The sequence below is a fragment of the Moschus berezovskii genome, chromosome 6 (assembly GCF_049115385.1).
Source record: "Moschus berezovskii isolate FMDL1 chromosome 6, NW_MosBer_1.0, whole genome shotgun sequence".
Lineage (NCBI taxonomy): Eukaryota > Metazoa > Chordata > Mammalia > Artiodactyla > Moschidae > Moschus > Moschus berezovskii.
The window spans coordinates 45,065,460-45,088,075 of NC_142465.1; the positions used below are offsets into that span (position 1 = coordinate 45,065,460).

At 36.2% G+C, this 22,616-nt stretch overlaps 1 protein-coding gene across 4 annotated transcripts in view; it reads right to left on the bottom strand.

Annotated features, from left to right (window-relative positions):
- LRRK2 (leucine rich repeat kinase 2) overlaps positions 1–22,616 on the bottom strand; it is a 210,334-nt gene that overhangs the window by 72,861 nt on the left and 114,857 nt on the right. For all 4 annotated transcript variants that reach the window (XM_088836974.1, XM_055396301.2, XM_055396300.2 and 1 more), the window contains 9 exons: positions 21,669–21,898; positions 21,132–21,259; positions 18,763–18,981; positions 15,140–15,341; positions 14,478–14,566; positions 3,881–4,068; positions 2,872–3,026; positions 555–701; positions 223–414 (listed from right to left, as the gene is read on the bottom strand). In XM_088836974.1, coding sequence (XP_088693100.1) covers positions 223–414; positions 555–701; positions 2,872–3,026; positions 3,881–4,068; positions 14,478–14,566; positions 15,140–15,341; positions 18,763–18,981; positions 21,132–21,259; positions 21,669–21,898 — 1,550 coding nt within the window. The remainder of the gene's footprint in view (positions 1–222; positions 415–554; positions 702–2,871; positions 3,027–3,880; positions 4,069–14,477; positions 14,567–15,139; positions 15,342–18,762; positions 18,982–21,131; positions 21,260–21,668; positions 21,899–22,616) is intronic.

The window sequence follows — 22,616 nt, forward strand, 5'->3', positions numbered from 1 at the left end:
GTATTCTAACTCTCACACCGACATTTTTTCTGAGTCTAGAGTATAAGATCTTACGGCAACAAATATATTTTTCTGAACTGTTAACTATAATTGAATGTAGTGTCCTCTAACTTATCCCTTATAAATAAAATCAATCAATTTTTACATTTATTTCAAAACTCACTTTGCAAATATTGAAAGGATCACTTAAAAAATTTGTAAGTTGTGTCAACACATACATACCTTCTTCTGCTTTCTTCATCAAGTTGTCAAGCAATATTTTTTGATGCTCTTCACCATCATTAAAACTATATAATGCCCATTTCTTCAGCAGAGTTTCTCCTTCACCACAAATATCAATCTCCAATAATCCAGGAAACCACTCTTCCATGAGAGAATCAATGTGGTCCACAACTTGGCCCAAAAGAATACAGCCTATGTAATCCAAAGAAAACTTGATCAACATCCTAGCTGAACCTGATCCTGTCACAAACTGAAAAGAAGAACTAGAGAGATTTTTTAAAAAGTTTAGATTTCTTTAGTGGTACAATCTGGGTTTGAATTAATTTCCTTACCTTTTCTACAAGAGGGAACTGTAATTTTTAAGAAACTCTCTGGGTGATGATCTAAAACTTCAGATCCTACCAAGCAGTAAGCTTCAGGAGACCAATTCAAGTAGATGCCTTGTCGCCAATACATTCTGTTTGGGCGAAGTGCTCGTTCTGAAAGAAATTTAAATGAACCCAAATATAGCTATTATTTGTAGTTCCATAAACTGTAGGGGAAAAAAATCACTGCACCTACTACAAGTGACAGTAATAGAGATGTATTTGTTTTGAAGGAAAGTACTGGAATTGTTAATGATATGTTATCCTTTAAATATAATATTAAATATTTTATACTCAATTTTGATATGAAACAAACAGATGCCCAGTAGATTACCTAAGACAGATTTCAGGTTCATGGTCAAGCAGTTTAACATATGTAATAGATGAAAAAGAGAATCATAAGCAGGTTCCCATAACTTTTTTTTTAATTTTTATTTTTATTGGAGGCTAATTATTTTACAATATTATATTGGTTGGTTTTGCCATACATTGACATGAATTCGCCCCGGGTATACATGAGTTCCCCCTTCCAAACCCCCCTCCCACCTCCCTCCTCCCGTTATCCTCCCTCTGGGTCATCCCCGCACACCAGCCCCGAGCATCCTGTAACATGCATCGACCCTGAACTGGCGATTCGTTTCACATATGATAATATACATGTTTCAATGCCATTCTCCCAAATCATCCCACCCTCACCCTCTCCCACAGAGTCCCAAAGACTGTTCTATACATCTGTGTCTCTTTTGCTGTCTCGTATACAGGGTTATCATTTGCATCTTTCTAAATTCCATATATATGTGTTAGTATACTGTATTGGTGTTTTTCTTTCTGGCTTACTTCACTCTGTATAATAGGCTCTAGTTTCATCCACCTCATTAGAACTGATTCAAATGAATTCTTTTTAATGGCTGAGTAATACTCCATTGTGTATATATACCAAAGCTTTCTAATCCATTCGTCTGCAGATGGACATCTAGGTTGCTTCCATGTCCTGGCTATTATAAACAGTGCTGCAATGAACATTGGAGTACATGTGTCTCTTTCAATTCTGGTTTCCTCGGTGTGTATGCCCAGGAGTGCGACTGCTGGATCATATGGCAGTTCTATTTCCAGTTTTTTGAGGAATCTCCACACTGTTCTCCATAGTGGCTGTACTAGTTTGCATTCCCACCAACAGTGTAAGAGGGTTCCCTTTTCTCCACACCCTCTCCAGCATTTATTGCATGTAGACTTTTGGATAGCAGCCATTCTGACTGGTGTGAAATGGTATCTCATTGTGGTTTTGATTTGCATTTCTCTGATTATGAGGGATGTTGAGCATTTTTTCATGTGTTTGTTAGCCATCTTTATGTCTTTGGAGAATTGTCTGTTTAGTTCTTTGGCCCATTTTTTGATTGGGTCATTTATTTTTCTGGAATTGAGCTGCAGGAGCTGCTTGTATATTTTGGAGATTAATCCTTTCTCAGTTGCTTCATTTGCTATTATTTTCTCACATTCCGAAGGCTGTCTTTTCACCTTGCTTATAGTTTCCTTTCCTGTGCAGAAGCTTGTGATTTTAATTAGGTCCCATTTGTTTATTTTTGCTTTTATTTCCAATATTCTGGGAGGTGGGTCCCAGATGGAGAAATATACTGTGTTCGTGGATTGGAAGAATAAATATTGTAAAAATGAGCATACCACCCAAAGTAATTTATACCTTCAATGCAATCCCTATCAAGCTACCAACAATATTTTTCACAGAACTAGAACAAATAATCTCACAATTTGTATGGAAATACAAAAAGCCTCGAATAGCCAAAGCAATCTTGAGGAAGAAGAATGGAACTGGGGGAATTAATCTGCCGGACTTCAAGCTCTACTACAAAGCCACAGTCATTGAGACAGCATGGTACTGGCATAAAGACAGAAATATAGATCAATGGAACAAAATAGAAAGCCCAGAGATAAATCCACGCACCTATGGACACCTTATCTTTGACAAAGGAGGCAAGAATATAAAATGAAGAAAAGACAGTCTCTTTAACAAGTGGTGCTGGGAAAACTGGTCAGCCACTTGTAAAAGAATGAAACTAGAACACTTTCTAACACCATACACCAAAATAAACTGAAAATGGATTAGAGAGCTAAATGTAAGACCAGATTCTATAAAACTCCTAGAGGAGAACGTAGGCAAAACACTCTCCGACATAAATCACAGCAGGATCCTCCAAGAAAAATGACATATTAATTTTAATATGCTTTCCAGCTAACTTCTCCAAATATTAATTCTTCATTAAATACATACCTCTTCCTGAAAGCATGTAAGGTGAAATTTCAAGCAACCGATTGATTAATCTTGACCAAAAGCCCATTGGAAAATAAGGCATTTCATACAGTCGGATGATAATTTCAGAGTTCTCACAATGGGGAAGCTCTATTACAGGCCTGTGGTCAGACAAACTAAAAATAAAAGCACACTATCATTATATAGCTTCAGAAAATGGCCAACCATATTGACCAGAGTGCTTCACTACTTGAAATCAATGAACTGATGATAATAAATATTCTAAGCAATTTTATTTTTTAGTAATGTTATTTCGCTACATACTCTTCGTACTTCAAAATTTAATGTTCAAATCATGCTCAGATAAAGTGATGTATAAAAGTTTTTCAGTAATTCTATTTACATTATAAATAAATTATTATAGTTAGTTATGTATAACAAGTAAATGGATTATATAAAACTTCATACATATGTCCTAGAATCAAGTGTATATGTGTGTTTAGAATTAGTTACCATCCATCAATCAGTACGATTTGCACTTTTCAATGTCATTTACTTTATAATATTTCCCAGGTTTTATAAGGCAGTAAGAAAAATTTTTATAACGCAGGGCTAGAATTTAGGCCTCCACTGTGTTGGCCATATCCTCTGAAAATTCAGTCATAAATTATTTAAAGACTCTATTGAAAACTCACCATTTCTCCAGAATCTGCCTAATAACTCCTTAAATATCATATAAGAAACAAACGTACACAGCAACACAAACACACACACTCTAATCTCCACCTTTCTTAAATAAACTGAGCATTGTCAAATCAAATAATTATATATATATATATAATCAGTCATTTACATCTTTAAAACGTCAAATGTAGTTTTCATCAGAAGAAAATGTTATACTTCAGTACAAAGTTTACACAAGAAGAAGAAAAAAAATATTACATTCATCATAGACCAAAGTTACTTTCACAACTAAAAGAATATATTGTAAATTTCCATAGGGTAATTAAATTTTTAAGTTTTGGCTTACCTGCTTGGAACCAGTAAATATTCTTCTCCAATTGGCAAGGCAATCTGGAATTTTTCTAGTAGTTTAAAGTACTGTGCCATGTAGTTCTTTGGAAATCTCTTTTTTTTTGAAAGAAATTTTTCCACATCTCTACGTGAAATAATTCCCTTAGGATGTTTTGGAAAGCCTTCCACTTTCACTGTCAAAATCTGAAAGGTTTAAACTTATACATAATCATAGAATTCATTTTCTGAGAAGTTCTGAATTTAAAGAATTGCCTTTGCTCAGTAAAAATGATCAAAACAATTCTAATGTTGTCAAGTACAACATAGGACCTAATTTCTCTACCTAGCAGCCACATAAGCCTAGCATCTTTCACACACACACATAAACACAGAAATTATTAAAATAAGTGAGTGCATCCAGATCAGAAACTATGGAGATCCTGTGATACCAATGAACCACAAGCCTTCCCCAGTTCAATTAATACATCCGTCCATTACCCCACAGGCTTATTACAGTCTCATCAATAATATATTCCTGAGGAAATTATCTTCCAGACTGTTATCACTACAGATTTGCAACAGAAATTTTACTTTACATTTATACAATCAGAGGTGGGTTTCCATTAGTGGAAAGAGAGGCAGCTTAGCAAATGAAGTGATTCTCAAACAAAGTAATCACTGAATTTCAGTGGACTCCATGCAGTCTGAGTCACAGGTCGGGGATAAGTCTTGAAAATCTGCTTTTTTAACAAGAAACTCTGAAGATTCTAATGTGGAGACCATAATTTGCGCTTTGATCATCATCACAACAATTAAAAATATGAGTTGAGAAGAATTCAGGTTCAAATCCAAACTCTGCCAGTTGTATGACCTTGAGAAAAGTATTTAACTTCTTTACCCACAGTTTTCTTCTTTGTAAAATGAGAAATAAAAGTGACTGTCTCTTAGACTTCCATGAGAACAAAATAAGATAACATACATAAAACACGTAAAATACATATCACTATTTTTAGCAAATAGGAAGCCCTCACATTTTACCAATCCTGTTTACATATTCCTATTTATTTTACTTGGATAATAAACTAATTTTAAAATGAGATTTGCGCTTAATTTTCTTTAGTAGATTTATAATATTTAAGGGATACTTAAATAGAAACAAACACTATTTATATTGTTATCATCATGTGGTTGGGTAAAATACTGGATTATAAAATCCTCAGGTCTGAGGATTTGTCTTACTCCACTCTGTTTCTAATTTGTACGCATAATGTTATTGAATCAGTGAATAAATCATTAAACATAATGGTATTTAATGCAATGTATAATGGGTCATTAGATAATTAAAACTATAATTTGGGACTTCTCCTATATTCTGTACTTTATAGCCCAAAATGCTCCTAAAGTTCAGGTAGTGAGGAAAATTGCTGTTTTATTGTTTCTAAAGTTGCTAAGTCCCTGCTGGTCTGAGTCCTTTTGAAGGAGGTTGCCATTACAGCCATTATCCCTACCATAGTTTGGCCTCAGGTCAAACTACAGGGAAGGAACAAATCCCACCCATCAGCAGAAAGAAGTTTTAAAGATTTACTGAGCTTGGCATTGCCCAACAAAAGAAGACCCAGTTTTCCCAACAGCCAGTCCCTCCCATCGGGAAGGTTGCACAAGCCTCTTATCCTCATCTATCAGAGGGCAGACAGAATGAAAACCACAATCACAGGAAACTAACCAAAGTGACCATATGGACCACAACCTTGCCCAACTCAATGAAACAATGAGCCATGCCGTGTAGGGAGACCCAAGATGGAAGGGTCATGGTGGAGAGTTCTGACATTCACTGGAGAAGGGAATGGCAAACTACTTCACCATTCTTGCCTTGAGAATCCCATTAACAGTATAAAAAGGCAAAAAGATATGACACTGACTGTGAATATTTCAGGTAAGTAGGTGTCCAATATGCTACTGGAGACGAGCAGAGAAACAGCTCCTAAAGGAATGAAGAGTCTGAGCCAAATAGAAACAAAGCCCCATTATGAAATGAGTCTGGTGGTAAAAGTAAAGCCTGATGCTATAAAGAACAATATTGCAGAGGAACCTGGAATGTTAGGTCCATGAATCAAGGTAAATTGGAAGTGGTCAAACAAGAGATGGCAAGAGTGAATATCTTAGAAATCAGTGAACTGAAATGGACTGGAATGGGCGAATTTAATTCAGATGACCATTATATCTACTACTATTGGCAAGAATCCTTTAGAAGAAATGGAGTAACCCACATAGCAACAAAAGAGTCCAAAATGCAGTACTTCGGTACAACTCAAAAACAACAGAATGATCTTTGTTTCCAAGGCAAATCATTCAATATCACAGTAATCCAAGTCTATGCCCCAACCACTAATGCCAAAGAAGCTGAAGTTGAATGATTCTGTGAAGACACTCAAGACCTTCTAGAACTAACACAAAAAGAAGATGTCCTTTTCATTATAGGGGACTGGAATGCAATAGTAGGAAGTCAAGAAACACCTGGAGTAACAGGCAAATTTGGCCTTGGAGCACGGAATGAAGCAGGGCAAAGGCTAACAGAGTTTTGCCAAGAGACTCACTGATCAGAGCAAACACTCTCTTCCAACAACACAAGAGATGACTCTACATGTGGACAACACCAGATGGTCAATACCGAAATCAGATTGATTATATTCTTTGCAGCTGAAGATGGAGAAGTTCTCAACAGTCAGCAAAAACAAGACCTGGAGCTAACTGTAACTCAGATCATGAATGCCCAATGCAAAATTCAGACTTAAATTGACGAAAGTAGGAGAAACCACTAGGTTATTCAGGTATCAGTTCAGTTCAGTTCAGTCGCTCAGTCGTGTCTGACTCTTCGTGACCCCATTAATCACAGAACTCCAGGCCTCCCTGTCCATCATCAACTCCCAGAGTTCACTCAAACTCATGTCCATCGAGTCGGTGATGCCATCCAGCCACCTCATTCTCTGTCATCCCCTTCTCCTCCCGCCCCCAAGCCCTCCCAGCATCAGGGTCTTTTCCAGTGAGTCAACTCGTCACATGAGGTGGCCAAAGTATTGTAGTTTCAGCTTTAGCATCAGTCCTTCCAATGAACACCCAGGATTGATCTCCTTTAGAATGGGCTGGTTGGATCTCCTTGCAGTACAAGGGACTCTCAAGAGTCTTCTCCAGCACCACAGTTCAAAAGCATCAATTCTTCGGCGATCAGCTTTCTTCACAGTCCAACTCTCATATCCATACATGACCACGGGAAAAACCATAGCCTTGACTAGACGGACCTTTGTTGGCAAAGTAATGTCTCTGCTTTTTAATATGCTATCTAGGTTGGTCATAACTTTCCTTCCAAGGAGTAAGCGTCTTTTAATTTCATGGCTGCAATCAGTATCTGCAGTGATTTTGGAGCCCAGAAAAATAAAGTCTGACACTGTTTCCACTGTTTCCCTGTCTATTTCCCATGAAGTGATGGGACCAGATGCCACGATCTTTGTTTTCTGAATGTTGAGCTTCAAGCCAACCTTTTCACTCTCCTCTTTCACTTTCATCAAGAGGCTTTTGAGTTCCTCTTCACTTTCTGCCATAAGGGTGGTGTCATCTGCATATCTGAGGTTATTGATATTTCTCCCGGCAATCTTGATTCCAGCTTGTGCTTCTTCCAGCCCATGATGTACTCTGCATAGAAATTAAATAAGCAGGGTGACAATATACAACCTTGACGTACTCCTTTTCCTATTTGGAACCAGTCTGTTGTTCCATGTCCAGTTCTAACCAGTGCTTCCTGACCTGCATAAAGGTTTCTCAAGAGGCAGGTCAGGTGGTCTGGGATTCCCATCTCTTTCAGAATGTTCCACAGTTTATTGTGATCCACACAGTCAGAAGCTTTGGCATAGTCAATGAAGCAGAAATAGATGTTTTTCTGGAACTCTCTTGCTTTCTCCATGATCCAGCAGATGTTGGCAATTTGATCTCTGGTGCCTCTGCCTTTTCTAAAACCTGCTTGAACATCTGGAAGTTCACAGTTCACATATTGTTGAAGCCTGGTTTGGATAATTTTGAGCATGACTTTACTAGCATGTGAGATGAGTGCAATTGTATGACCTAAATCAAATCCTTTATGATTATACAGTGGAAGTAACAGAGAAATTCAAGGGATTAGATCTGATAGACAGAGTGTCTGAAGAACTATGGACTGAGGTTTGTAACATTGTAGAAGGCAGTGATGAAAACCAACCCCAAGAAAAAGAAATGAAAAAAGGCAAAACAGTTATCTGTGTATGAATTACAAATAGCTGAGCAAAGAAGAGAAGCAAAAGGCAAAGGAGAAAAGGAAAGATATACCTATCTGTATGCAGATTTCCAAAAGATAGCAAGGAGAGATAAGAAAGCCTTCCTCAGTGATCAATGCAAAAAAACAGAATGGGAAAGACTAGGTCTCTTCAAGAAAAATAGAGATACCAAGGAACATTTCATACAAAGATGGGCACAATAAAGGACAGAAATGGTATGGACCAAACAGAAGCAGACAGAGGTTAAGAAAAGGTCGAAAGAATACACAGAAGAACTAAACAAAAAAGATCTGAATGACCCAGATAACCACAATGGTGTGATCACTTACCTAGAGCCAGACATCTTGGAGTACAAAGTCAAGTGGGCCTTAGGAAGGACCACCATGAAAAAAGCTAGTGGAGGTGATGGAATTCCAGCTGAGCTATTTCAAATCCTAAAAGATGATACTGTGAAAGTGCTGCACTCAATATGCCAGTCAATTTAGAAAAATCAGCAGTGGCCACAGGACTGGAAAAGTTGTTTTCATTGCAATCCCAAAGAGAGGCAATGCCAAATAATGTTCCAACTGCCACACAATTACACTCATTTCACATACGAGCAAAGTAATGCTCAAAATTCTTCAAGCTAGGCTTCAATAGCATGTATACTGAAATCTTCCAGATGTTCAAGCTGAATTTAGAAAAGGCAGAAGAACCAGAGATCAAATGGACAGCATCCCTCGGATCATAGAAAAGGCAAGAAAATTCCAGAAGAATATCTCCTTTTGTTTCATTGACTATGTTAAAGTCTTTTAGACAAAGAACTAGACTGTATGGATCATAACAAACTGTGAAAAATTCTTCAAGAGATGAGAATACTGGACCACCTTACCTGCCTCCTGAGAAACCTGTATGCAGGTCAAGAATCAACAGTTAGAACCGGACATGGAGCAACCCACTGGTTCCAAATTGGGAAAGGAGTACATCAAGGCTGCATATTGTCACCCTGCTTATTTAACTGATATATAGAGTACATCATGCAAACTGTCAGGCTGTATAAAGCACAAGCTGGAATCAAGATTGCTGGGAGAAATATACATACCCTCAGATATGCAGATGACACCACCCTTATGGCAGAAAGTGAAGAAGAACTAAGAGTCTCTTGATGAAGTTGAAAGAAGAGGGTGAAAAAGGTGGTTTAAAACTAAAGATTCAAAAAACTAAGATCATGTCACCCATTCCCATTACATCATGGCAAATAGATGGGAAAACAATGGAAACAGTGACAGGCTTTATTTTCTTGGGCTCCAAAGTCATGGCAGATGGTGACTGCAGCCATGAAATTGAAAGAAAGTTGCTCCTTTGAAGAAAGCTATGACAAACCTAGATAGCATATTAAAAAGCAGACATCACTTTGCTAACAAAGGTTCTAGATGTCTAGTCAAAGCTACGGTTTTTCCAGTAGTCATGTATGGATGTGAGAGTTGGACTATTTAAGAAAGCTGAGTGCCAAAGAATTGATGCTTTTGAACTGTGGTATTGGAGAAGACTCTTGAGAGTCCCTTGGACTGCAAGGAGATCAAACCAGTCCATCCTAAAGGAAATCAGTCCTGAATATTCATTAGAAGGACTGATGCTGAAGCTGAAGCTCCAATACTTTGGTCACCTGATGAAAAGAGCCAACTCATTAGAAAAGACCCTGATGCTGGGAAAGATTGAAGGCAGGAGGAGAAGGGGACAACAGAGGACAAGATGGTTGGTGGCATCACCGACTCAAAGGACACGAGTTTGAGCAAGCTCCAGAAGATGGTGAAAGACTTGGAAGCCTGACATGCTGCAGTCCATGGGGTCAGAAAGAGTTGGGCATGACTGAATTCTGAACAACAGAGTCACTAAGACCTTGTCTGACAACTCACTCTCCATCCCCAACCACACTTGAAGCTTTCTTTGTAGCAATTTGTACCACCCAACACATTAAGTACTCTTGCTTTGGTTGTTTCCTCCCATTTGAACATCAACTCCGTGCATGTAAAACCTTATTTTACCTACTACTATATAGCCCAAGTACCAGAACAATATCTGGAACAGCATTAGGTTCATAATACATATTGTTGAATATGTGAATTTTGGGAAAATAAAGTTTTGAGCATTTTATCATACAGTTAGGCTTTATAGGCACTAGAGTCAAACCACTTGGTTTAAAATCCCAACTCTAATTCTTCCTGAATATGAATAATATTACATTTATCAGTATGCAATTTGATAAGTTATTTAACCTATCAACTTCTTCATCTTCAAGATGCGCACTCAAATAGTACCGTTTTTTTTTTTTTTGAAAAGCATATAACCTCTCATATGTCAGCCATTATTACATACTTACTCTATTTTACTTAAGACAAACTGATTTTAAAACAGAAGTTTGTGCTTGATTTTTTTAGATCTATAGAGCACTACCACTATTTGGAAAATATCTTGGTGCTGGGAAAGATTGAAGGCAAAAGGATAAGTGGGCGGCAGAGGATGAAATGGTTAGACAGCATCACCACCTCAATGGACATGAATTAGAGCAAACTGTGAGACAGTGGAGGACAGAGAAGCCTGGTGTGCTTCTGTCCATGTGATCGCAAAGGAGTCTAACACAACTTAGCAACTGAACAATAATCACTACTTGTAGCAGATAGTTTCCAAAGACGGACACATTAATTTTTTTCTCTCCCTACATATGTAGGTTGCTTAATCTTTCAAGATATATAATCCATACATTTTCCCTTAAATCTGAACAAGACTTGTGGTTGCTCTGGTTACCAGAACATGGCAGAGCTAACATTTTACCAGTTCTGTGCCTGGCCTTTAAGAGGTCTACATATGTATGAGGGGTCACAAGGAGTTGAACCAACAAACCAACAATGTGAATATAGCCTTCCTGAAATCTCCAGCCCATCTTAATGAGGAAGTCAAGCGAATGACCCTTGCCAATGCCATGTGGAGCAGACCCACTTGGCTGAAACCAGTAAACCCACAGAATAGTGAGAAACAATAAACTGCTGATGTTTTTCTCCAATAAACTGTTGATGTTTTTCTCCAAATTTACTTATGTACTCTATGTTTGTGGATATTCTGCTACATACCAATAAAAAAACTTAAACCTTTTTGTAAATTTATCACCATTAAAATACCTCCTATTATTCCTTCTGTTTGGCTATTTCTAAGGCTAACTTATGCTCATCTGCAAGGAATGCTGCTGTTGCTGCTGCTAGGTCACTTCAGTCGTGTCCGACTCTGTGTGACCCCATAGACGGCAGCCCACCAGGCTCCCCCTGTCCCTGGGATTCTCCAGGCAAGAGTACTGGAGTGGGGTGCCATTGCCTTCTCCTGAAAGGAAAGAGACTCTTCCAAATTCCTCATACATTTTATCAAAACTAAATCACCATGAAAGCTTTATAATAGTCCACACCATTGATCCAGTGAGTCCCTTTCATATTTCATCATATAGTTAGTTGAGTTTTGCAAACTTCTTTGTGTGTTGATGGAAACTTCTTTAATAAGTTTAGTGACCTAAAAGCTCAGGTCACAGAGAGCGTGGATGGGCTCATTAGAGCTTCTGCACCATAAATTATTTCTGCCCTTGCCTTGATGATTCATGGAGGTGAATACCCCTATTTATTTTTATTGATTTAGTGTCAGGCAAGTCATTCTTGTTTTCGCTTGATTACTTATACCCTTCATTCTCTTTAAACCTTAATAAAATAACATATTTAAATATATCAGCATAAATAAAAATGATGGCATTATTTACATTAATAATAAATTTAAATAATCATTTTACTGACCCTTTAGATCCATCTTTCAAAATAACTTGAGCTGTTCAAATTCCTAACTTAATTTTCAATTAAATTAACATGCTTATAGGATAACTAATAGTATAAGTATGCTAATGAAAAGAGCTTTCATGGAGTTTCCACTTAATTACACCATAGTATCTTCAGGGATTTTATTTAGTCATGGTGGAAATTTGATTTTGTTAAAAGACAGTGATCTTGATGCAAACCAATTCTTTATTCTATTGAACATGATGTATCCACTCTAATATCCACATGTGTGCAACTTTAAATATTCTCCATTCATAAGGAAACACATGCATTTTTTGGTGCAACTTTAGCCTTTTCTTCACTGTACAGAGTTTAGTTATTTTCTGATAGAATGTACCACCCAGGGTAACAATTCTTCAGGGTATAATTAGAACCTCCTTTCCTACACAGAATGCATATACCTACACTATATTTCTTTTTATTTAATCCATACCTGGCACATTTTTCAAAAATACATGAATACATCTTAATGGTTTTGATGATTTTTTTTTTATTTTCTGAAATAAGTATTTAATTACCAAATGGGTTAAATATAAAATTTCACTAAAATTTATTGCTCATTTTTACCAAACTACAAAAGCAATATAGAAGATAATATTGTTATTATTGTTATTTTACAAGGGAAAAAACAAAGGCTGAAAACATTAAGAAATGTCAAAGTTGATAAGTATTCAGGAGAGATGTGAACTCTAGAGTTTACACTTGACCACTATACTTTCCTGGCTCTATTCTCATTGAATAGATGAGTAATATCACACTTTCCATGGGTTATTATATTAGGGTGAAAATCTAACTTAAAAATATCTACCAGAATAGGAGTAATTGTCCAATTACAATTAATTGCCAACTGTAATGTTTCAATATGTTCTCAGGTTCCATGGTATAGGGTTTAGCGGTAAATGAGTTGCCTCCTTAAAATATCTTTTTTTTTTTTCTTAGATGAAATTTAGGAGCTATCATTCAGATTATCTGAAGGGCTTTAATTAACATTATGGTTGATTAGAAAAGAGATTTCTAAGGGTTAAAAAGATACATTTTAGTAACTATAAATTATACTTATAAGAAAAATAGCTGCCAGTGAGTACACATGCTGAAGACTCACTCCCCAAGCTCATTTCAATTCATGATTCATCCAGACATAGTCGTCCTCCCCAAGGTGATTTTGTACTTCCTAAAATATTTGGAAATGTCTGGGCACATTTTTGCTTCTCATACTGGGAAAGCACTACTGGCATCTAGAGGGTAGAGGCCAAAGATGCTGCTGTCATCCTACAATGTACAACAAAGAATTACCTGCCCCCAAATGTCCATAGGGCTGACATTGAGGAATCCTGAGCTGGTGTTGTTTGAGTGGGTTTCTGCAGCAAATCTACAGAGAGGATTATGGTAGCTAATTAATATAAACTCATTGGTAACTGATTATGATTGATAGAAGAAATCATTTTCCATATGAAATATAAAGACAGCCATAACTACCGCTTTTCCAAATGCTAAGCATTTAGAGTTTTATATTATATTGAAAAGTCACAATTTCCCTCCTTGTTGTCTACACAGAGATTTCACAGGCTCATCAATCCAATTATGTCTGCCAGGCTTCTCTGTCCAAGGAATTCTCCAGGCAAGAATATTGGAGTGGGTAGCCATTCCCTTCTCCAGGCCACTCTTCCTCACCCAGGGATCAAACCTGAGTCTCCTGCATTGCAGGCAGATTCTTTACCATCTGAGCTACCAGGGAAGGCCAGAGTTTTATATTCCACTGACGAGTCAAAATTTCCCTTCATGTTGTCTAGACAGAGGTTTCACAAGCTCATCAACCCAATTTTCTTATACTTATTTACCCCACAGATTTTCACAAAGCTTTCATTCAATTGATTATATCAATAAACAAGCCAAACAACTGTGAATATAGAAAATGGTAGAACAATTTGTGTAGAAGACTACATAAAGAAAAACTTCTTGGATCTAGAAAGGTACTGTGGAACAGAGTGACACAAACACCTGTCTACGAATTGAAAACAAAGACATTAAATTCTAAGATATCTTCTCCTCCTCCACGAAGTTCTTCTTTATGCAGTCTTCTACACAAGTTGTTCTACTATTTTCTATATTCACAGTAGTTTCTATCTTCAGTCAGTTCAGTCACTCAGTTGTGTCCAACTCTTTGCAACCCCATGAACTGCAGCATACCAGGCTTCCCTGTCCATCACCAACTCCCAGAGTTTACTCAAACTCATGCCCATTGAGTCAGTGATGCCATCCAACCATCTCATCCTCTGTCGTCCCCTTCTCCTCCTGCCTTCGATCTTTCCCAGCATCAGGGTCTTTACCAATGAGTTAGTTCTTCACATTAGGTGGCCAAAGTACTGGAGTTTCTACCTTAACTAAACACAAACTCTATAAAGCTCAGTACTCTGTGTCACCTGAAGTTCACTACCCCCATGCCTCAGAAGTATAATACACCAACCTGTGCCATGACTTTACAAAGCCACTTGGGTTCTACAAAATATAAGTCACTTAACTGCAGTGCTGGGTCTTGAAAATGAAGAAGAACCCCTGTAGGAAAAATCAAAAGTGAAACATGGAATTTAGAATATGAAAATATCAAGGGGCTTCAGAGAGAATCTAGTCCAATCTCCTCATTTTACAGATTAGGAAACTTCAGCATTGTTGGGGTCAGAGCTGAGACCAGAACCAGGGCATCCTAGCTTTCATCTCAGGCAATCATTGATCCTCCAAGTGCCAAGTTAAACCATCACAATAATAATTCTCCTGTGAGTGCACAAATAACCTCCACATATACTAAATTCATTTGATACTATGAAGGATTTAGCTTGAACTTAAGAGTCTCACAGCTCCTGAATACTACAGTCAAGCTTCTAGAACCCACATGTTTTAACTCTGGCTGACTTTTTCCACTACTGTCCTTATATAATTTCTAAATTTTTCTCTTATGACATAATATATGATTCAACATCAGTACACACGATGATCTTTCAAAAAGAAAAAAATCAGCTACCTATTAAAGAATTTTGTCAGTATTCTTTTAAATGTAAATTCTATACAAGGTTCAGATATATTTTCACCAACTCTACTGCAGAGCTTTGAAAAAATATGTAATAAACAAACCTGATTCATTTAGAAAGTGAACTGCATGAGGAAGCTCATTTTCATCTAACTGCAGCTGATGTTCTCTCACAAGTTGTAATAATCGTTTCCGGTCAATTACAGGAAATTCAATTGGCACATTTTTACGCTCTGATAAAATGATTTTCTCAAGTTCTACGTAGCAGTCTGGAATCAGCTGCCCAACAACAGGCTGATCTCGGATCTATGAAATTACAGATGACAAGCTGTAAAAATCCATTTTATACATCTATGTTTCAGGTGGTTGGCAAATTCTGTGCTAATCATTCAGAAAATGATTATTTTTAATAAAATCAAGATGCAATGTAAAACCAATTAAATTGTGAGAAATAAATAAGATTATCTTAAAATAAGAAAAAAAAAATGAACACAGAAGCCAATTTGGAAAGAACTATCAAATAACATTGTATAGAAATAATTATCAAGGTATTCTGAAAACCCATGGCAAAATCCAGGACAAATCATTAACCTTAAATAAAGGACCTACTATTTTCTAAGACATTAAATCTACAGGCAATAGATATGCTAACATAAAAGTCAGGATTGTAAGAGCTTTTGGACTTTATTTTTTAGAAGAAAATATCCACATTTAAAGTAAAACTAAATTTTGTTCTTGCTATTTGAAAATGTAATATTAGTGGGATGTACATATTAACAGTGACGTCTGGAGACAGACATGAAATTTCCTCACCAAGCTATGCTTTTTCATGGAGACCTGAACTTGGAAAATTAAAAAATCATCTAAACCCCAATGATTCTATATGAGAGGATGATTTGGGGTCTCTTACACTTAGAATCTAATTAAAATAAAAATTCTAATAGAATGACCTTATGATGAAAGTTTCTGTAATAAAAATATTTCCAAACATTTTTTCTTCTTAAAAATCTAATTTTAAATAGAAATAGAACTTTAATAATAGTAAATGCCTTTGCAAACCACCAGGTGGCAAACTCTCCTCATTTCTCAATCCATGAATATATTCTTGACAATAACGAATAAAATTTCTACTTGAATTCTTCAACTTATTACAAATAGAAATTGGGTTTATTATACCTGCTTGCGCGTGTGCGCGCGCGCACACACACACACACACACACTTTATACTTGTTCTTTTTCTACTCTTAACTTGATCCTTCAGGAACTTGATTTATAGCAGCCGTAACCATTACTTACATATTTACCTCCAGTCAAGATTGTTTTGAGGTACCCCTTGAACCAGAAATAATTTCACTAACCTCCACTTTTCATATCCCCTCCCTTCATTATTTATAAATTAAGATAAAACAGAACTTCAGATTGAAGTTTGTGTTTAACCCAAGAAGGGAAACCTACATATAAAAGTAAACAAGAGTTCTCACAGTAGTCAAGTAACAAAGGGATGGACTTTACAGGGCTGGATTACAGGGTGAGCAAAGGATCCCACTCTGCTAAGGGGCTGGACAAGACTGAGAGGGACATTGTTGGCACTGATTTCTATTTTGTCCTACTTCCTTTAACCTTTATCATCGGGTCACCAACAGGCAAAAACAGAAAGCTTTTATTCTAAACTCTGCATGGACACATGTTAATAAGAGTGAGACACACAAAGATTAGAAAAGATCAAGATAAAAGGAAAAGATGAAAAGCAAATGAAAGGCCAAACAAAAAAGATTTCTAATAGATTAAAAGCTGCTGACTGAATACAGGTTGAGGCACCTCAGGGAGGAAAGAATATTCAAGTTCTGGCAGGCTTATTGTTTTGGGGTCATCTGAATCACTATTCTGCAAAGCAGCCAAATGAATTTTCAAACCAATATAACAGAATGATGCATCCATTTGCAATATATACCTTCCTTCAAATAATACTGCCATTACTCAAAGCATTTGTTTTTAACCTCCTCATCCGGTATTGACTTCAAAGTTCATGTACAAGTACAGAAAGCAGACTGGTCTTATTGCCAGTAAACTGGTCTAACTTGCTATTAACCTAAAGTAGTACCAGTCCAGCTTGATGAATCAACTTTATTCATAGACTTCTTCAACTAAATTCAGGTTTTATCAAAACAAACTCATACTTTAAGAATTCTATTTTTTAAAATATGATAAATGGTCTGATATCAATGATAAAAGAGAAGCTATTAAAATATTATAAGTAACAGCAAAGTTCTGTAAGTACAGATATGGTCTCAAAAGGAAACTCCCTGGGTAAAGAGAATACTTAATTGAATATATTAATTTGGCGCATTTGTTTCTTAAAAGTCATATCACTCTTTAATCACACGTCTCACAAAAGGGTGGCAAAAACTAGAGATAAATGATATTTTATTCTTCTAACATAAAACACCATTGACCCACATTTGTAAAAGCTTTTATCGACTGTGATAAATGTGTAGAAAGATATAAATGTGCAAATACTCTCTCCGGGCACCACAAAGACTGGCACACTTATAAATGGCTCATTAAGTTTTGGACGGAGCATAATCTGTGCAAATGGAACAGAACTAAGCTAACTGGACAATGTGGTATAGCCAAGGTGACCATATAATTTATCATCCAAATTGGAATGCTCTGAGAATGTAGTGAGACACAATTAATAATTACACTGCGACTGTCCAGGCAAAACAAGACCCTTGTTAGAAGCCACAGCTTTGATCATTAGTACTAATGAGCTAAACCAATAGAGACTAACAGTGAAATCCACTATTGCGTTTGTCATATTGAACTATTCAAAGTGTTTTTCAGTACAGTTTCAGTTCAGTTCAGTTCAGTTCAGTCGCTCAGTCGTGTCCGACTCTTAGCGACCCCATGAACCACAACACTAAAGGCCTCCCTGTCCATCACCAACTCCCGGACAGTTTACACCTTGCTATCTGTAGAGCCCAGGTAAAACTTCTTTCTATTTTAAGTATTAAAAACAAACATTTGTTCACCAATTTATTTGTGTTTTATGAACTCTATGAACTATATTTGTCTTACCAGAAAGAAAAACTTTGTAAATCAAAAACATAATTCTTAAAATAAAGTTTGTATGAACTAGAATACTGCTTATACATTGTTGAAAACCAAATTAGTGACTGTGGTGACCAGATGAGAGAGCCTTCTCTCAATAATGAAGAAAAAAAAAATTGAAAGGGGATCACAGTGACAAAGAAATGAAGGAATAACAAAGACCAAGATGAACATAAAACAGAAACTCCAAAAGAAAGGAGCAGATGGAGAAAAAACAGTCAAAGAAAAATACAAGAAAGATAACTCCAAGATCCCAACATCCTTCTTTATCCTTTTGATTGAATCACTACTATAGGACGTTGGGAGAGAAAGGGCATCAGAAACATGTCCCCAGATTCTCTCAGGAACATTCTCGCAGCGTCTCAGACGTCCTTTAAGCTTCTCTTAGGATCCTCAATTATTTTTAATTCCCAATTCTGTGAGTTCAAAATTAAGTCTAACATAAATAATTTTAAAATTAAAAGTACTTGAATAACACTAACAGCTAAGAAAAACCCACACTTTTAAGATAGTTGTTCTCTTCTCAAGACTGCTGACATTTCTTAGCAGTTGCAGAATGTAAGAGTTAATAAATTATATTTATCTACCACCTAGGGTAGACAATGAACCATGTTACCTTGAAATTAAGGCTCTCATTGATGATGGTTTTGCGAAGTTTTGCCAAAGCATCGGATTCCTCAGTGGCATTCACAAAGTGGTAATCTCGTATTGCAGGAAACCCTCGTTTGTTCAAGAGTTCCTTGGTAATTTTACTGATACAAGCTTTGCGCTGCTTCTCATCGGTAACATCTAAATGTGTGCCAACAAGAATCACAGGGGAAGAAGAAGCACGGGCCTATGGGGAAAGATACAAAACACTCTTGTGTTTGTTTTAAAATCAAGACTGCTTATATTTCCATTGACATTCACGTTCTACGAAATTCACTTGAGTCGAAATGAGAATTCAAAAGACTTCAAGAAGAAAATGACAACTGTATTTCCTTCCTTAAACCTAAGGAAACAAATTAAACTTAAGAAATTTTTAAGTCATTTTTATGCTCCTTCTTAATCTAGTTATTGTCACTTTTCAGGTGGCCTATATGACAGTAATAGCACATTTCTTTCTTCTGTGCCTAAAATGGGTTTTTCCTAAGTGTGCTTGGGCTTCTAGATAAAATAGTATTTAATAACACCCAAATAATATCAGAGTAATACAATTTGTTTTATATTTTCTCTTCCTTATCTGTGAATTAAAGCTCATTAATTCATATTAGCATAATTCGATGTGGACTCTACAAAGAAAAAACAAGTCACTAAAGCAATAAAGCATTTGGACAGTAATTTGAAGTAGAGGATTTATTTGGCAAAAACAGAACTATGTTCAGCAATGTGGAACTGAACATTATTTTTCACACAAAGTTAAAAGCACACTGTATTTCCTTCCTGACCACTTGCCCAGTCCTCATCTCTTTGAGAGCGAAAAGCTTTATCTAAATTATTTCATCTGATTGATGACTGTCATTTATAACTGTGTTGCTACTTCTGTCTTGGATATTCCTTTGGAAAAGGTGTATGGATTCATTACATATTCCGATGTATTGTCTATAGGTTATAAGATAAAGTCAAGTATGTATCTGCTAATACTTTTTAAGTTGGCCTGTCTTTATATTTAGAAATGTCTCTTAATAGTAGGCTTCCCTGGCGGTTCAGATGGTAAAGACTCTCCGGCAATGTAGGATCCCTGGGTCAGAAAGATCCCCTGGAGAAGGAAATGGCAACCCACTCTAGTAATCTTGCCTGGAGAATTCCATGAACAGAGGAGCCTGGCAGGCTACAGTCCATGGGGCTGCAAAGAGTCAGGCATGACTGAGCAACTATCACTCACTCACGCAAAGAAAGTACTACTGCAATTATACTATTTGCTAATTCTGGATAGCTGTAATAAAGTTTTTAAGAAAGGAAGTTAAAAAAATTACCAAAATGACAAAATAAGCTTAATGGAGCCAAAATACATGCCAAAATTTCCTGGCAAATCCTTGTAAGGTTTGTTTCACAGAAGAGCCTACTAGAGAATTATTCAATGACCATTCATTTTTACTTTAGTCTCAATTCTAAAAAGGCACATATTTTTAAAACCACATATACATGAAGGAATATCTAACAGCAAGAGACAAAATGGAAAAATTACAAAATTTCAAATATAATATTCATCTGGGACCATCTAAAACTGTAAGTCCCATAGGGCTTTACACTAAATTTCCTCTGAGGACACAGTTGGTAATGCATAGATTGCTTCTTTTTCTTACTACAGTTTATTTTAAATTAAGAAACTAATATTATATATAAGTAATTATACCAGGGAGCTCCCTGATAGCCTCGTGATTAGGATTTGGGGCTTTCACTGCTGTGGTCCAAGTTCAATCCCTGGTCAAAGAACTGAGGTCTTGCAAGCCACACAGTGCAGCCAATAAATAAAATAAAATTAAAAAGAATATTAAAAACATATATTTTATATGTTTTTAATATATTATATTAAAATATATTATATATTAAAAACATATAGTCTAACATATATTCTCATTTTTAACAGATTAAAAGCGCTTCAAATTTCTATACCTTTCATTAACATGGAACATACTATTTTCATGTCACAACTTAATCCTAAAATTTCCTAACTCAAAGTTTAAGTGCTTCTAAATTTCTTGCAAAAAAGTATTTGAAAAGTCTGTTTGATGGTACTATTTGCCCCCAAATAAATCACCTTATATACAATAAGAAATGGGATGGAGAGGGAAGTGGGAGGGGGCTTCAAGATGGGGAACACATGTACACCCGGGGCAAATTCATGTCAATGTATGGCAAAACCAATACAATAATGTAATTAGCCTCCAATTAAAATTAAAAAAAAAAAAACTAGAACATTTAAATAAAGAATAAATTAACTAATTAAAAAAAAAAGAAAACCCATGAACTATATTCTATTTTCAAATTATTAGATCATATCACCTTTATATTGAAAAGCCAAGGCTTCATGGCGTCAACTTCAGCTTGCCCTTTGCTGAGGTCATAGACCGCAAGATACAAGGCTCGTTGGGTCATAAAGTGGGGGTGAGTGCTGTAGAATTCCTCACGACCTAAATAAAGATTGCAGAACTTTTCAGTCTTCCAAAGAATAGACAAGAATCCTCTTCTTTAAAAATAAAGGTAGGTGGCCCTACCCACTATTTACCATACAAAAAAAAAAAAAACAAAACAACAATCAAAAGATAATAGCTACAAGATTACACTGGGTTTTTACTAGGGATTGACAACTTCTTGCTTATGTGTCAGCTAACTAGCTTCAGCTGACACGTGCTGGTTCCTAACATTTCCTTCCATGGCTTCTCCATTCTGGTGGCAAGGGAAGAATTAGGAGAAATAAATGACTTTGGAATAATTCCATATGATCCATCAGGTCTCTGTAGTATTGGAACAGAAAATTCAGTTTTTAAATCCCTGTTTTAAAACAGATATCTGAATAAAAAATTTTAGCAAAATAAATACCTGCAAAATCCCATACATTCAGAATGAGGTCTTTCTTCCCTTTGCCTCTTATTTGGATGGGCCAGTCTTTGACATCAATGCCAACTGTGGGACCTTGCATCCCAAGATCTGATTTCTTGATTTTCATTAATTGCTGCAATAATGTGGTCTTGCCACTCCCAGTATTTCCCACAATCATAAGTTTCATTCGGTTATAGGGCACAGCCTTTTTCAACCGCTGCTGAAGAAACCTGGTATTTGAAAAACAAAAAATAATAAACTGCTTAACAGTGTACTTAGGCTATAGGTGAATTCTTACACACTGAATTATTTTAAATATCAAACTGTCATAATGTGCAGTATGCAAAAGAACACATAACTCATACTAATGTAATAATGCATGTGTCTTTCAATGCACTGTTAATACATCTACTTTGTTAGTGACGTTGGTCTAGCTGATAATGATTGGAAGCCTCATCAAATATAATGACACTAGAAACAATCAAAGTATCAAAATGTTTGTAATACTCATTAAAATTTTATATAAAACGCATACACACACTATTTCTTTAAATATCACAAATAAAACTCTAAAAATTATAAAGCATAAAATTTTACAAAGCCCATAGGATAAAGAATCAAGGTAGATCTATGTTTAGGTTTTTAAAGAATCTCCATAATGTTCTCCCCAGTGGTTGTGCCAATTTAATTCCCACTAACAGTGTAAGAGTGTTCCCTTTTATCCACACCCTCTCCAGCATTTATTACTTATAGATTTTTTGATGATGGCCATTCTGGCTGATGTGAGGTGATACTTCATTGTAGTTTTGATTTGCATTCTCTAAGAATTAGTGATACTGAGCATCTTTTCACATGCCTCGTGGCCATCTGTATGTCTTCTTTGTAGAGATGTCTATTTAGGTCATTCACCCACTTTTGAATGGACTGTTTGATCTTTTGATATTGAGC